The sequence below is a fragment of the Nomascus leucogenys genome, chromosome 12 (assembly GCF_006542625.1).
Source record: "Nomascus leucogenys isolate Asia chromosome 12, Asia_NLE_v1, whole genome shotgun sequence".
NCBI lineage: Eukaryota > Metazoa > Chordata > Mammalia > Primates > Hylobatidae > Nomascus > Nomascus leucogenys.
This window is the reverse complement of record NC_044392.1, coordinates 89,152,466-89,170,713: the sequence shown is the minus strand read 5'-3', so window position 1 is coordinate 89,170,713 and position 18,248 is coordinate 89,152,466. Positions and strand designations below refer to the sequence as shown.

General features: G+C 37.6%; 1 protein-coding gene across 2 annotated transcripts in view; it reads left to right on the top strand.

The window, feature by feature from the left end:
* WDR63 (WD repeat domain 63) overlaps positions 1-18,248 on the top strand; it is a 70,333-nt gene that overhangs the window by 38,868 nt on the left and 13,217 nt on the right. For both annotated transcript variants that reach the window (XM_030823446.1, XM_030823445.1), the window contains 5 exons: positions 526-599; positions 4,043-4,187; positions 6,001-6,088; positions 13,680-13,810; positions 17,701-17,764. In XM_030823446.1, coding sequence (XP_030679306.1) covers positions 526-599; positions 4,043-4,187; positions 6,001-6,088; positions 13,680-13,810; positions 17,701-17,764 — 502 coding nt within the window. The remainder of the gene's footprint in view (positions 1-525; positions 600-4,042; positions 4,188-6,000; positions 6,089-13,679; positions 13,811-17,700; positions 17,765-18,248) is intronic.

Here is an 18,248-nt window from a genome sequence, read left to right as displayed (position 1 = left end):
TTTATATGCATTCTAATTACAACTATGTAAAAATGTTTCTCTGACAAAAGACTAGACAAGAATATGTTGCAGAATTGTGTTTAATTTTAAAACCTTCTTTTTCCCAAACTTCTGAGATAGTGGTATGTCCTTTTTTTTTTTTTTTTTTCGAGATGGTGTCTCACTCTGTCGCCCAGGCTGGAGTGCAGTCTCGGCTCACTGCAAGCTCTGCCTCCCGGGTTCACACCATTCTCCTGCCTCAGCCTCTGGACTAGCTGGGACGACAGGCGCCCACCACCACGCCCGGCTAATTTTTTGTATTTTTAGTAGAGACAGGGTTTCACCGTGTTAGCCAGAATGGTCTCTATCTCCTGACCTCGTGATCCGCCTGCCTCAGCCTCCCAGAATGCTGGGATTACAGGTGTGAGCCACTGACCCTGGCCAGTATGTTCTTTTATTAACATTTAAAACAAAGAAGAAAAGAATTTAAAAGGTAAATAGCTATGAGAAAAACAATTTTATTTCTCTTTCATTTTTGAAAAATAGATTAACAGAATGGGCTCCGTCTTTGAGAATCGAAGTGGAATATGCTGTCAACTTGTCACATGTTCAGCAGACTGGTAAGTCTTGTTTCAAACATTTCCTAATGTGATTTCATACATGGCGTTTTTTCTTCGATGCTCCTAAAATCAGTGCCTTCTTCTCCTTAATATTTATGGTAGGAATTAAATCTAATATAACTAAATGAAAGAATGTTATGGATTGTCGCTAGCTGAACAATGGTTTTATAGAGGTAAATGTTATCTAAAGAAGACTTAACTGAGCTTTGTGGTCGATAACGTTGTATGTAGCATTATCCATAGTTCTTCTTCTTCACATTCTCATGTTTGTAAATTTGTAATATATGTTATTTATATTCAATTTTATCTAAGAATTTTGAAGATTACAACATTTAATTAGGAAAGCCTCTTTTTAAAAGTAGAAGAGTTTTTACCTTTTTATTGTATATTTATAAAAAGTGTTTTCATAAACAACTCAGTAGCTACGTTGAAGAAGATTTACTTAAATAAAATTACATCTCCCAGTTTATAGAACTAAGAATTCATAATGAAACAGAAAATATGAACAGTAATATCATTATCTAGCATCCAAATGCTGGACAAACTTTCCCATTCCAAATAGCGTTGACCCCAGTGGAAACAATGACACCATACGCCACAGAAGAAGTTGTGGAGTGGCAGAAGAAGGCACAAGTGGTGTTAGTAGCAGCCACGGGCCAGGGATGAGGGAGACATGATTAATCCTGTGAGCATGTGTTGGGGAAGATTCTGTGACTACAGGCAATGAGAACTGACTGTGGCTAACTTAAGGGGAAGAAATAAGTTTATTGGAAATAAATGTATTAGATATTTATGCCAATACTCTACTGGCTTTAATAGGTTAACTATTTTTATATTTGCAACAACCTTGAAAAATATTTACAGATAGAAAATATGAGGTGCGAGATTGCACCATTGCACTCCAGCCTGGGCAACAAGAGCGAAACTCTGTCTCAAAAAAAAAAAAAAAAAAAAAAAAAAAAGAAAAGAAAAGAAAATATGAGGCTCTGAAGGCAAATTCATATTCCACTTATAGCTGACTAAATATAGAGTGAGTTATATATAACACTACTGAATGTCCTATATTGTAGCTAGTAAATAATGACATTCCTGAATCAAAGGAAAAGCTGACTTGGGCCTTGGAAACAGCCCCAGAGATTTGGGTAGCAGGAACAAATGGCCAGCCCCTTTTCTCTGAATGAATCAGTGCCAATCATTGTGTCCCACTGCTCAAGATTCAAATTAACTGGAAGGGGTATGCCTGGCTCCCACTGTGTCATGAACCCATCCCTTTAGCCAGGGAAGAAATGACAGAGCACCTTGAGTGACGATCCCAACCTGACTGCATGTAATGGAGAACGGGGTGGTTCCCCAAAGAACCACTAGAATGCCCCGTCTCTACTAAAAATACAAAAAATTATCTGGGCATGGTGGCACATGCCTGCAGTCCCAGCTACTCAGGAGGCTGAGACAGGAGAATCACTTGAACCCAGGAGGCGGAGGTTTCAATGAGCTGAGATCGTGCCACTGCACTCCAGCCTGGGTATTCCTTGTCTTGTTGGGTGCCTACTGTGTACAAAGCACATTATATCCAACTCTGTGTATGTTATTTTCACTATATCACTTTTAAGATTATGTGACTTTGATGAAACACCAAAAGTGCAAGCAATGAAAGAAAAAAATAGATAAATTGGACTTCGTCAAAATTAAAACTTTTTGAGCTTCCAAAGTTACTACCAATAAATTGAAAAGACAACCAAAGAATAGGAAAAAATATTTACAAATCATATATCTGATAAAAGACTTGTATCCAGAATATATAAAAGAACTCTTACCATGCAACAATAAAAACCCAAATGACCCAATTAAAAAGTGAACAAAGGTTCTCAGTAGATATTTCCCCAAAGAAGATACACAAATGGTCAATAAGCACATAAAAAGATGCTCAATATCATTAGCTATCAGGGGAAGGCAAATAATGAGACCTAGAATAGCCAAAACAATCTTGTCAAGGAAGAAAAAGTTGGAGGACTCACACTTCCAAATTTCTAAACTTTCTACAAAGCTATAGTAATAGAGACAGTTGTACTAGAACTAGCATAACGATAGATACATAGATCAATGAAATAGACCTGAAACTCCAGAAATGAACCCATACATCTGTGGCCAACTGATTTTCAACAAGGACCCCAAGACAATTCAATGGATAAAGAATAATCTTTTCAACAAATGGTGCTGGGAAAACTGGATATCCACGTGCAAAATATAAAGTTGGATTCCTATCTCACCCCATATACAAACGTTTAAAATGGAATAATGACCTAAATGTAAGAGCTAAAACTAGAAAACTCTTAGAAGAAAACATAGTCACGTATCTTCATGACTTTGAATTGAGGGGTGATTTCTTAGATATTACAACAAAAGCACAAATGCAACCCAAAACTACTTTTGATGAAATACAACTTTATACCCACTATAATGGCTATAATCAAAAGACAAAAGGCAAAAAATGTTGGTGAATGTGTGGTGTGAAGATTTGGATAAATTGGAGTGATTACACATTGCTGATAGAATGTAAAAATGGTGCAGTTGCTTTGGAAAACAATCTGGCAGTTCCTCAAAAGATTAAACACCGAGTTACCATTTAACCCAGCAATTCCAGTCCTAGATACACCCAAGAGAAATGCAAACATACACAAATGTTCACTGGCAGCATTTATAATAGCCAAAAAGCTGTGGTGGGGGGGTGCGGAATTCAAATTTATTTATCAAATGTACTGATGAGTGGATACATAAAATGTAGTATACCCACACAATGGACTATTCATCAGTAAGGAGTAACGAAGTCCGGATACGTTCCAGCCACAACACAAATGAGCCTTAAAAACATGCTAAGAGAAAAATGGCAGTCACAAAAGACCGTATATGATTCATTTTATGAAATGTCCAGCATAGTAAAATCTATAGAGCTAAGAAGCACATCAGTGGTTGTCTGGGGCTAGTGGGATGGCTTGGGAAAAACTGCTAATAGGAAGTGACTGCTAATCTGCATGAGGTTTTTTGGTGAGGCGGGAGAGTGTGATGAAATCTTCTAAAATTGATTGTGGTGATGGCTTCCCAACTCTGTGACTATGTTGAAAACCATTGAGTTATATACTTTAATTGGATGAATGTTGTAGTATATGATTTGTATCTAAATAAAACTTATACTTTTAAAAGATTGCATCAATTTCAAACTCAATTCTCATATGTTATTAGTCCCAAGATGAGGGAGGCTGTTAATAAACAGTTTAATTCTCTAAAATATAAAGTACAAAGCTGTCTCGTTTCATAAAAATCTTAGTTTCAGATACATTAAAATATAGCCATGGTCACAATGCTAATATGTAGCAGCATTAATGGTAGTCCTGAGGCTGCACCTCTTGTTTGTACTTAATAAAAAATTTATATAAACTTTTTTTTAGCACAATATGTTTTTGGGATATTAGACCACAGAAACCTTTAACCCCCCAAACAACAGAGAAAAAGAAGGAGGAAAGTATTGAAATTCCTTTTGATGTACCATCTACTTTTTTGCATCTAGATCTCTCCTGGAAACCTCTCACTAAGGTAAGTAATGTGGGGTTTAGTCCATCCTGTTTGCATAATACACTATTTACTTTGCATGCATAGACATACATATACACACACTCTCTAAAAGTAGAGCAGCTCAAATTAACACAAGACTGTGTAATTTGTGTTTATTCAACCAATAAATTCCTTGATTGAGAGGATTTTTAGTTTTATTTTATTTTTAATTGATACATGTTATTGTATATATTGCATAATGATTTACACAGATTTACTTTGAAAAGTTGACAATGAAGAAGTATATGGTTGCTGATGTAGCTGATGTTTGCAATATACAGAAAAAGGGAGCAGAAAAACATTTCAGTCATTCTAACTGTGCCAATAACAATGATAGGTTTCAGAGTTCCTGGGAGAGCTTCAAGCTGTCATTATTTTTTAATTATTATTTTTGGATTCAGGGGGTACATGTGCAGGTTTGTCCCATGGTTATATTGTATAATTCTGGGGTTTGGGCTTCTGTTGAACCCATCACACAAGTAGTGAACATAGTACCCAATAGGTAGTTTTTCAACCCTTGCCCCCCTTCTTTCCTTCCCCCCTACGAGTTATTTTGATGCCTCTTTAGATCCAGGCAGAAATCAAAATCATCATGGACTCAAGATTGATATTTCATGTATAAACAAGCCACAATTTCCAAATGGTGTGTGTAATAATTATCCAATAGCATGTCAGTTGCCTGAAAATTGGTTGGTGCTCAAGTTAGCCCAGAAAAGCTAATTTTCCTCTCTATTGTAGCCAAAATTCTGCATATTTGGCCTATCAATGGAAGGAACTGGTATTGTTCCTTCTGTTCGTTTTTTTGGGATATTAGACCACGGAAAGCTTGATAATACCTATGACCAAACAGAACTGAAAATTAACTGAATGAGAAGTTGTTTGTATTTATCTCACATAGCAGAGCTTGAAGAAAAGCAGTTTTAATTTGAGAAAAATATGGCTATGGACAAGATATGTGTGGAAAATATAAATGGACTTCAAACTTGATGGCTCTGTTTCTTTAGAATGTCTAGTTTTAAGTTTAAACTTAATACTTTTCTTCTGATTTATAAATATCACAAGAATTATATTATTTTGTATTTGCTCCCAATGGAAGAGAGAACATGGAGGAATAAGAATATTGCTGAGATAACTGGAAAAGAATTGGAAAGAGAAGATTATAAATTTGGGGGACTGGGGGTAGGATCTACTGAGCTATGAATAGTTCAAACAAATAACCCCAAACTCATCTAAGAATAATTGCATAGCATGTGAACAAACATCCTGAAGGAGAAAGGGCTGAGGGAGCTAGGAGGGAAAACTGTGAAGTGTGACAGTTTCTGTTTCCAGCCACCAGGATGCAGTGCAGGCCCAGGGCCTTCTGGAACTCCAGTGCATGTGTTCCTGAGAGGACTTGGAGGTGGCCAAGATGCAAGGTCCCTGCACAACTTTCTGGGGTCTCATTTAAGTGAAAGATTTAGGGAACAGGGTAACAAGTTATTTTATATTAAAACTACTAAGGATGTATTATGGAATACAATACAAGACATTTTTCAGAAAGAAAATGACACATGAGAATTTGGGATGTGGAAATGTGTCCTCAGACAAGCTCCTTTCTGTAGCTGGGTTTAGAAATGTGGTTTAGGTGCTTTCCATGGAGAAAAGAAACTAGAAAGTTGAGGGAGGAAAGGGAAGGAAGAAGAAAAGGAGGTGGGTTTCCTTCAATATGGGAGCAGAAGGGAAAGGCAAGAATAAATTACCCAAGGATAATTTCAGGATATGTGGAAATAATCTTTGCTATATGTTCTCCCAAAAGGTAAGGCTGTCCAAGGGTGAAACAAGTTTAGACCACTGTCCAACCAAGATAAGCCTGAATGAAGACCATCTTCTTTGCAAAACACAAGGTAACTGCCTTTGCTTATTTAAAAAAAAAAAAAAAAAAGGCCAGGCGCGGTGGCTCACGCCTGTAATCCCAGCACTTTGGGAGGCCTAGGTGGGCGGATCACGAGGTCAGGAGATCGAGACCATCCTGGCTAACACGGTGAAACCCTGTCTCTACTAAAACTACAAAAAATTAGCTGGGTGTGGTGGTGGGCTCCTGTAGTCCCAGCTACCCCGGAGGCTGAGGCGGGAGAATGGCGTGAACCCGGGAGGTGGAGCTTGCAGTAAGCCGAGATGGTGCCACTGTACTCCAGTCTGGGCAACAGAGCGAGACTCCATCTCAAAAAAAAAAAAAAAATTTACTAGTTTGAGTGTCAGTAGCTGATTATGACTAACATGAGTTACTCACTAGGATAGTCTAATTTGTAAAAAGAATACAGAAAATCAAACCCTCCAATGTGGAACTTTATAATGGCAATAATAGCTATTGCCAACACATTAAAATTGCCTATACACAAAAAAGATTCAGTTCATTTCAGCTTCTCAAAAATATTTATTGAGCACATTTATGTGTCTTCAAAAACTCATTACATTAAAATAAAATGAAACCCACTTAATGAATGTTATGTGCTCTAAGAATAATGCTATAGGATGGAACACATCTGAAGTCTAGTAAAATAAGTTATGAAGTATCAAGAAACAAATTACCATTCTCAATTAGAATATAATTTTTAAAAATAATATTTATACGGCACCAAGATAAAACTGAATAAAGAAAGAAAACGGACTTTTAAATCTATCTCAACTCAACCCACACATCTTTGTTGAAATAATTGAAGGGTGCACATATAAGCTGTCAAAACTATTAAGATAAAGGTATACATGAATATCCCACCTGGAGAGCAATGCATAATGAAAATGTTCGAGAATAACTAGCAATTGAAATATTTCCCAAACATTTGCCTTATCAAAAAGATTTCCATGTATAAATTTTTCAATGTTAAATGATAGGATATCTAAGAAAAACATGTTACACATACCTAATACCCAGCTTCAGCAAAATTTCACTTTGAAGCCGTGTGTTTTATTGATATGACCCAAAACCTCATGCTAAAAAATACTGAATCACTAAACTTTTATAGACATTTTCAAAGCATCATTAAAACATTGCATGCTGTTTCTCTATTAGGGCCTGCTTCATTCTAGAGGGAATCTAACGGGAGTTTTCTCCTCCTCTACCTCTCCTCCTCTTCTTTCTTTTCCTCCTCTTTTGTATTCAATCATTGGTTATAATGTATCACATTCCAGCCATGGTTCAGGTGCCACTATTGCACATGCTTTCATTCTTTAACAGGTATTTATGAATTGCTTACTTTGTGCTAGGCCCCAGGGGTACGATGGTGAGCAAAAACAGATGCTAATGATCACAACAATCTACAAGCTGGGAATTTCCATTACCGTTTTATAATTAAGAAAACTAAGGCTGAGAGAGGTTAATGTAACTTGTAAAAAGGTAACTTTATTAAATGTCCTAGTATTATTTTTTAACCTAATGAAAACAGGTGGCCAGGAGGATGAGACTACCTTTATCCAGTTTATAGAAAGGATATCATTATCTCTTTTAAAGTATGAGGGGTTTTTATTCATTTTTAACAACCACACTGAGGTATAATTGACGTACAATGAACTGCATGTTGTCAAAGTGTTCAATCTGATATGCTTTGACATATGTACACACCCATGAAACCATCAACATAATCAAGATAATGAACATATTCACCACTCCCAAAAGTTTATTCATAGAGGAATTCCCTTTGGGATGCTTCCCTCCAGCACCTCCCTCACTCCCAGGCCACAACGGATCTACTTTCTGTCACTATACATTAGTCTTCATTATCTAGAATTTTATGTAAATCATACAGTATATACTCCTTTTTTTTTTTTAAGAGATGGGGGCTCACTCTGTCACCCAGGCTGGCATGCAGGGGCATGATCATAGTTCACTGCAGCCTCTAACTCCTGGGCTCAAGCAATCCTCCTGTCTTAGCCTCCTGAGTAGCCAGGACTACAAGCATGTACCACCACGTGCAGCAATCTGGCTTCTTTTAATCAGCATGATTATTTTAGAATTAATTCATGTTGTCTGAATGAATCCTTTTTATTACAGACTGGCCTTTCATTGTATGGATACACAACAGTTGTTTATCCATTCACCTGTTGATAAACATTTGGATTTTTAGCTTAGGCCTATTACAAATAAAGCTTCTATGAACATTCATGTACAAGTCTTTGTATAGACATATGCCTTCATATTTTCCTGGGTACATCCCTAGGAATAGAATGGTTGTATTATATGGCAGGTATATGTTTTACTTTTTCAGAAACTGCCAAAGCATTTTCCAGTTTTACCAGTTTACATTCCCACTAGCAGTGTATGGAGAGTTCCATTTTCTCCACATCCTTGCCAACAGTTGATATGGTTAATCCTTTTAATTTAACCATTCTAAAATATACAGTCAGATCTCATTTACACTTACCTAATGACTTAAGTTGTCAAGCAGATTTTCACATGTTTTTTTGCCACCTGTATATCTTCCCTGATTAAGTGTCTGTTCAAATCTTTTGCCCATTTATCAGTTGGGTTGTTTGTTTTATTTTTATTTTTATTTTTGAGACAGAGTCTCGCTCTGCCGCCCAGGCTGGAATGCAGTAGCATGATCTCGGCACACTGCAACCTCTGCCTCTGGGTTCAAGTGATTCTCATGCCTCAGCCAACCGAGTACCTGGGATTATAGGCATGTGCCGCCATGCCCGGCTAATTTTTGTATTTTTAGTAGAGACAGGGTTTTGCCATGTTGGCCAGGCTGGTCTCGAACTCCTGTCCTCAAGCAATCTGCCCAAATCGGCCTCCCAAAGTGCTGGGATTATGGATGTGAGCCACCACATCTGGCCTGTTTGTTTTCTTATTATTGAATTCTGAGAGTTCTTAATATATTTTATATACTAGTTCTTTCTCAGGACTAGTGATATGTGATTTTTAAATATTTTCTCCCACTCTGTGATCTGTTGTCTCATCTCTTAGCAGTGTTTTGAAAATCAGAAGTTTTTAATTTTGAGGAAGTCCAGCTTATCAATTTATTCTTTTGTGGATCATGATTTTGGTGTTGAATTTAAGAAATGTTTGCCTAGCCCACAGTTGCCAATGTTTTTTCCTAATTTTTCTAGAAGTTTTGTGGTTTTATATTTAGGTCTATGATTTCTTTTGAGTTAATTTTTGTAATTGGTATATGTTATGGATCAAAGTTCATTTTTTTGTGTATGGTATTCCCACACCATTTGTTGAATACACTATCCTCTTTCTACCGAACTGCTTTGCACCTTTGTCAAAAAACACTTGTCCATATATATGTGAGTCTATTTCTAAACTCTATTCTGTTCCATTGACCTATCTTTAGAGCAATACCACACTGTTTTGATTATGCTAGCTTTATAATTAGTCTTGAAATTAGATAGTGTTAGTTTTCCAACCTTTTTTTTTAAAGTAGTTTTTGACTGTTGTAAGTTTTTTGCTTTTCCATGTGAATTTTAGAAACAGCTTGTTATGCATAAGAAGCTAGCTGTGATTTTGACTGAGATTGTATTGAATGTGTAGGTCAATATTATGAGAATTAGCATCTAACAAAACGAGTCTTTTAACCCATAAACACAGTATATCTCTTCATTTATTTAGGTCATTAATTTCTCAGATATGTTTTGTATTTTACAAAAGAGGTCTTTCACCTCTTTTGACAGGTTTATTTCTATATTCTTCATATTTTTTTGGTGCTCTTGTTAATGGTACTTAAAATTTTTTAATTTTTGATTGTTCATTGCCAGTGTATAAAAATACAATTTGTATCTTTTTTTTTTTTTTTTTTTTTTGAGAAGGAGTCTTGCTCTGTCGCCCAGGCTAGAGTGCAGTGGTATGATCTCGGCTCACTGCACCTCCACTTCCTGAGTTCAGGCAATTCTCCTGCCTCAGCCTCCCAAGTAGGTGGGACCATAGGCATGCGCCACCACACCAGGCTAATTTTTGTATTTTTAGTAGAGATGGGGTTTCACCATGTTGGCCAGTCTGGTCTCGAACTCTTGATCTCAGGTAATTCACCTGCCATGGCCTCCCAGAATACTGGGATTACAGGTATGAGCCACCACGCCTAGCCTACAATTTATCTTTGAATATTAATTTTGTATCCTGAAATCTTCCTAAAATCTCTTACTAGTTATAGTGGCTTCTTTTAGACATATTGAGTTTTCTATATAGATAATAATGTCATTTGCAAATAAAGACAGTTTTACTTCTTTTCCAATCTGGATGATTATTTTTTTCTTACCTGATTGCACTGTGTAGAACCTCCAGAATGTTAAATGGAGTGTGAGAGTGGACATCCCTGTTTTGTTCCTGATCTTAGGGGGAAGGTCACTGTATGGCCATGATCTGCCTCCTGTATGAATGGCCAGCTTTCAAGACTTTGAGATCAACTATGGTATTTAGGATTTCCTTTGGTCACACTGCCAACTATCCACCCATTCTGACCAGATTTGGCCCTGTTAACTAGAATATACTCATAAGGTTCTTGATCACATTTTGATTCTTGATCCTGTACTGGTTTCACCTTTGACTGTGTATCACAAGTCCTTGCTATCCCACCATTTTCTCTTGAGGCCTGTTGAGACTTAGTGTCAGTGTCTGGTACTCTGTCACTATCTAGTGTCCAGGGACCACCCACCCTTTGTCTGCCATTTTAGGTCCATAACAACCCATGCTCTTCTAAGTGGTCACTTTAAGAAATTCTGTATTTATTCTGATAAGGAAACCCTTGCTCTAAATGCTTTTGGAATTCCTCTGTTGAAGTAGCCTTTAGAGCCTGACATATATTCTTCTAAGCAATGTGCATAGCAGCTAAGACGGTAGATTCTGGAGTTGATGGTCTGGGTTTAAATCCTAAAGCCACAATGTATTATTTGACCAAGTTAAATTACTTTACCTCTCTGTACCTTAGTTGTTTTTTTGCTTTTAAATCCATTTGAAAATGGAGTGAGGAAGATAAGGGGAGTAAATAATAAAGAGAACTACCTCATAGGGTATTGTGAAGATGAAATGAGTTATACACGAAGCTCTCAGAATAGCACATAGTCAACACACAGCAAATGTTAACTACCGTGTGTGAGACCTTGCATAAATTACTTAATCTCTCTGAGCCTCAGTTTACTCATCCTTGGAGGAGGATCAATGCATAACCACCTGGAAGTTCTTGTGAGGATTGAATGAAATGGTTCCTATAAAGCACACACTTTAGTGCCTGGCATGTAGTAAGCATTCAATAAATGTCAGTTGCTGTTATTATTACTATCTCAAAGGATGGGAAATCCATGACCTATGAGGATGATTTTGAATCTAAGTATCCAAAGTTATTCCCATCAACTCTGAATAAACGTAGTTAATAACATTTTTCCCTAGCCTCACCTTCTTTGACTCTAACACAGCCTTCCCCAAACTTTTTTGCACCAAGGACCAGTTTTGTGGAAGATAATTTTTCCACTGGGTGGTAGGGGAGGTGAGGGGGGCAGGCATTAGATTCTCATAAGAAGCATGCAACCTAGATCCCTTGCACGTCCAGTTCACAATAGGGTTCATGCTTCTGTGAGAATGTAATGCTGCTGCTGTCTGACAGGACATACTGCTCAGGCAGTAATGCTCTTTCGCCCACCTGCTGCTTGTCTCCTGCTGTGCTGACCAGTTCCTACCAGGCCACGGACCAGTATCTGTGGCCTAGGGGCTGCAGACCCCTGCTCTACCACATTAAATGCTATTAACTCAGCCTATTTTCTTGGAGCTCACACTTCTCTTAGCATCTGTGATTTTCCTATCCTGCTACTTCTTCTGTTTTTCCTCCTCTATCTTCTTTCCTGGCTCGATTTCACTTGCTGCCATCTACTCATGAATGTACCTTGAACTTTAACTTCACCTGTGTGCTTTCCTCATTGGTAACACAGTCTACCTGCGTGGCTCTAACTTTTGTCTCTGCTGAGAATTCTCCATCTGACTCTTGCTGTCTCCTGGGTTTGAACCCAATCTACCCTAACCAAGTCAATGTGTCCAGAACAGGATTGATAACTTGAGTCATTCCTGAGTCTGTCTTCAGGCCTCCACTTCCAGTCTCTCACTCAAGTTAATCATGTTTTCCTTTACATTTATCGCACCTTTGCCTCTTCCTTTTCATTATCAGTTGTAACCCTATAGATCAGGGTCTTGTCTCCCCTTGTGAGACCAGATGTCTCCACACTTCTAATCTTATAGCCCCTCGTTTAACATTTTTGAGTACAGATTCTCAATGTATGTATATGTATTTACAAATTATATACATATTCTACTTCTCTCATATATTTGTGTACATGATTTAAAAAGAGAGAAACAGACATTGAAATGAGAGTGAAGAATTTGAAATAAATATTTTAATGATTTTAATTGTATATATTAAATGGGTACAAAATGCCTTTTTGCTCTTCCTACATGTATTATAAATAATATCTTTTAATGAGAATAATGTGATTGAATATGTCCAGTCATGTTTGAATTGTTGGTTTACAGTTTGTAATACAGCTATTTAAAGATCTAGTTTGATATTTGGTTCATTTTGATACTCGTTTTTGATATCTTACTTAGTGGGAAAAGATACCTCTCAAAACATGTAGATCCAAAACATAGAAAGTATTGGTTGACTATACCAACTAAATCATGATAATCATTTTTAAGTTTTGTCCAGAATTATGCTAAAGTTTTTTTTAAATGTAATATGTCTTTTTAGTATAGCTGAAGTTTTATTCTCCTGTTTTAGTTTTCACTTGTCTGTTTGTTGGTTGGTTTTATGCTTTTTTGTTTCCTCTTGGGTAATATGACTCAGGGGACATATTGAGGAAGTGTGATGAGAGGAGGGTTTTATGAGCATATATTTCTCTACCATCTTTCCCAGGAATTGAATATCATATTTTCGAAAATCTAGTAAGTTACCTGGAAAAATGTTTAGGACATAGCTTTAAGAGAATAGAAAAGCTGTATATAAAACTAAAATAGGATATTATCCAGTTTTTTTTAAAAAAAAGTGAATTTACAAGAAAAGTCACAATATTTTAATATTATCTCTGGGAGACATGATAATGGATGATTTTTGTTCTTTTACTCATGCTTTTCTTTATTCTCCAAGGCTTAAATAATAACGTTTATTAATTTTATATTACAAAAAGACTTTTAAAACATGGTAACATCAAATACTTTTAAAAAGAAACAGGTTGCCGATGATGTTTGTGTTTCAGCCCCCGAATTAGCTATGCTCTTACACTATGTGCATGTATAGCTAGAGCTATAATATAGTACAGTCATTGATGTTTGGTTTGGAACAAAAAAGGGTTCTTTTGCTAATTTAGAAATCTAAAAATGCTTGGACTTATGCTAACTACATTGGGAAGGGAATGGGGCAAATGTAGGTGGCAAGGGGCAGAAAATGTAAACTGTCTATATTTTAAAAGATGTTTCCCTGTAAATATGTACTCCTTCTACCCACACTCCTCTGAAAGACAAAATGTTAGCACAGAGCAAAACAGAGAAGGCAGAAGAAATGAACCCGTACCATAATCTGGAAAGTGGGATGGCCGATCTTCTCAAGCCAATAGATGACTTCTGCACAAAGTTCTTTGTGGGAACAGAGGTAAATTGGGATTATCTGCTTTTAAAATTAATACTTATTTATACTAAAATATATTATTACAATATCTATTGTACATTTTTGCTATGTAAAGACATAAAAGTTATACCATTTTCATATTTTAGTATGCTTGTTTGCATTAAACATTTTTAACTCTGATACTTCATAGATTCACCTTTAAAATGTTCCTGAACATATATGGAAAAATCTGTAAAATTGCATACTTTTTAACTAATAATATATTGTTCAATCTACAAATATTCATCAAATACCTTTATCATTTGGAAGAAACCATACTAAGTGTTAGAGATTTACTAAGAAACTATAGTGTTTTGTTGGGCTAACACAATCTAGTAGAAGAGACAGTAAAAAACTCACTCATTTCAAAAGATAAATAACAATTGGATATAATAATGATAATGGCTGCCATTTTCTAAGGACATACTGTAATAATAACCAAAGTGAGTTCACATTTACTGGACATTTTCTATGTATCAGTGTCTGTGCCAAGTTATTTTCCAAATTGTATCCCATTTAATCCCAGTAATCCTGTAAGGTTGATATTATTATTGCCATTTTATAAATGAAGAAATGAGGCTCAGAACTTTTTCTAGTCATACAGAGGCAGAGATGCTTTTTTCACTCATGACTCTCATTCCCTGAAATACAGAGTATTTTTCCCAGGCCAAGTCACCATGAGAAGAGGCCATAGCTCAGTCTCACCAGAATGCAATCTGCATCCACACTTTGGTATGAAGAGGAAAGTAATCAATTCCACAAGCTCTGGAGAACATGGCTGTGTCTCAGGCACAGCACTGGGTGCTGGGATCAGAAGTGAATAGCATGGTCCCTCTCTCCTCAAGGCACTTTCTGCCTAGTCAAGGAGCAGACACACGATAAACACCAACACCAGTCCAGAGGCCATTCCGATAGGAAGAAGGAGGTTGGGGAAGGTGACCCACAGGCTGCTTGGATGTTGGAGTTTGAGTAGGAATCTCAAAGATCAGGTTGAGAGTAGAATTCCAAGCAGAAGTAACAGCCTGAACAATATTTTGGAGTTATGAAAGTCCAGGATTTGTCTGGAGATAGTGAAATAGTTTGGTGTAAGAGGGAAAAGTATGTCTAGAATGCTTGGTTGGAATCCAATACTGAAGGGCCTTTCCTGCTGTGTTAGGTAATTTGGGTTTCATTTAGTAAGCAATGCGACACTACCAAATAAATAAGTGCTTTATAACTTGGGTTTCACAGCAAAATTTAAAACATTTTTTTAATTGTGGTAAAATATATGTAACATAAAATTAATCATCTTAGCCATTTTTAAATGTACAATTCAGTGGTATTAAGAAACTCCTTTCCCAAAGGAGTTCAATAATCTGTTGGAAAAGTACATTCATATTGTACAGCCATCACCACCGTCCATGTCCAGAACTTTTCCTCATCCCAAACTGGGCCTCTGTACATGCTAAACAATAACTCCCTCTTCCTTTCTTTCCCTACCCACTTGGAACCACCATCTACTTTCTGTATCTACGAATGTGACTATTCTAGAGACCTCATGTAGGTGGAATTATACAATATTGTCTTTTTGTGCACCAAAGTTTTTAAAGCAGGGGAATGACACCATCAGACAAGATTTAGAAAGATCAATGACTGCAAGATCTTAAAGCAGAAATTAAAGCATGACACCCCCTGCTCAAACTCTTCAGTGACAACTCAGTACGACATGAATAAAATCCAGACTCTTCGCACCATGGCCTATAAGATTCATCCCCTGCCTATCTCTCTACCTTATCTGTACCAACCTCCCTCTTACCCACTCCAGCAGCTCTGTTTTTAACTTTTCTCTTTTTTCTTTTTTTTGAGATGGAATCTCATTCTGTCACCCAGGCTGGAGTGTAGTGGCACGATCTTGGCTCATTGCAACCTCCACCTCCCAGGTTCAAGCAATTCTCCTGCCTCAGCCTCCCGAGTAGCTAGAATTACAGGCGTGTGCCACCACGCCTAGCTAATTGTTTTGTGTTTTTAGTAGAGACGGTGTTTCACATGTTAGCCAGGCTGGTCTTGAACTCCTGACCTCAGGTGATCCACTCGCCTTGGACTCCCAAAGTGCTGGGATTACAGGTGTGAGCCACCGTGCCCGGCCTTTTTTCTCATTCTCCTAATACAAACTCTTGCCTGCCTTTGGAGGCCTTGCCCTACTTGGAATTTCTTTACTCATCACTCAACAGATACTCACTGCACATTTAATTTATGCCAGGCATTGCTCTTGGCCCTGTGGATATAGCAGTGAACAGACAAAATTCCCTGGCCTCATGGGATTGGCATTCCATTGGAAGGTTCTACCAACTTGTGACACAGCTGATCCATCTACTTTGGATAGAGATCTTCAGGGAGGCCTCACTGGGATCTCGACTGGCTGGCATGGGCTGAGGGAAGGGAGTGGAACCCTGGAGGGAGAGAAGCCAGGCAGGCGGTGATTTCAGGTGGGCCAGCCCAGAAATGAAAAGGGCCTGAGCAATGGGGCCAAGAATGTCAGCACAGGGGTCGGAGAAGTAGAGTTGGGTAACAGAATTACAGAAGTGGCTAGAGAAGGATATAAAGGTTTCCAGCTAGGTGACTGATGATATGATGAGCTTTCAACACACATTTATTAGATTAGTTCCAACTAGTCCTCATTGACTTGGTTCAATTTCATTGTTTCATGTACTGGCTATGAGACCCAGGAGATATTAATAACCGTCTTACAGGACTTTGGTGAGGGCTAAGGGTCACATCCATAAAGCTCCTAAGAATGCTGGCAAGCACTGAGTGCTCAAGAAGTGGTATCCCTGAGGGTGATGTGCAACATGGCCATAGATTAGCAAAACATGTACCCATCTGTCTGCTTCCTTAGACTCTGAGGATCGTGAGTGGAGAGAGGGCTTGTCCTTGGATTTGGAATTTCCAACACCAAATACAGTCCTTGTTTGTTAAATGAATTAACACAGACAAATAAAAGCTCAGGTGGGTGAATGAGTGACCTTGTCCCCAGTGAGTTTATCCTTCCCTTTGCATAAATCAAATGTGCTCTCATCTCCCTTTCCTGGCTACAGATCCCAATTCATCCCCCGTTTTATACAAACTCCTGTGTGTTTCTCTTCTCATCCAGTGAAGAAACAATGGAATTAGGAGACTGCATGGGGTGACTTGGAGCAAGTCATTTAACCTCTCTCAGTTTTCTCATCCATCCAATGACAGCGAGGGACTAATTATTTTCTGTGAACTTCTCCCACCTCTGTAATTCATCGGTTCTCTCTGTCTTTCTCCTTTGCATGACTGTTTCTTCCTCTTCTTACATCAGGTCCATTTGCCTTCCCCTCTCCTTAAAATGGCCATAAGGCAGAATAGGAATACATATCACTTGCTATTTTATTTAGATTGAACTTTATGTTTCCTGTTCTCAACCTGGAAAGTAGTGATTACTACCATGTATGCATTCATAGTCCCTCATTCTCGCTTATTCCACAAATATTTATTAACAATTGACTTTCTAATGGGCTGAAAAGTAATCACTGAATAAGATGGGCTGATCCCTCCCTTTATGGATCAACAACAAAAAGTTTGGATGCCCAGCGGTTTGGGACTCCTGTCCCAGATGGAGTATCTGCAGAACTGTCATGTTCTCCACATCATTATATGTGGATAAAAACACAACAAACTCATTGTTTCTTCGATATAAAATTGAGTACTTATTTTGAGGCTTTCCCTCTCCCCCACGGGATCAAATTACTTGATTAAATTGACTTGTTGTTTTGCATTTGTTTTTGCTTAACAGTCAATCTTAGCACATGAGTGTGAGGTCTTTTGTCTCTTAAGTTGTCATTGTACTCATCAGGAACCTGTAATATTTTTAGGAAGGCGAAGTGATATACACAGATTGGAAAATGGAAAAAGACCCTGAAACTGGCCGACTTATGCGTAAGTTTTGTGATTGCCCTGTTATTAATAAGATGTTACTTTTAATTTAAACTACCCAAAGGAATGTTATGCAGTACAGAGTCACCGTGCTCTTGCTAATGGGAGGAAGGGCTCCTAAGGTACTGACTAATAAGGTGAAGGCCTTGAATAAGCAGCATAGTCATCAGCTGGGAGCTTGCTGAAAATACACATAAAAATCTTAGATCCTACCCCAGGCCTACTGAATCGGAATCTGGATTTTCATAACATTTTCCAGGGTATTTGTTTTCACACCAAAATTTGAGGAGCACTGTCCTATATGTTGCTTAAATGACTGAGAAACTTGAGTGATTTAATTTAAAAATAAAATGCTGTTTCAATAATTCAATAACCTGGTAGTTCATCTATGTGGAAAATCTGAGTCAATGTGAGATTGTAAGCAAAATGTAAGATAATCTAGAAGACCCCAGCAGAGTATGGGAAAAGGGACTGCAGGACCCTCCTT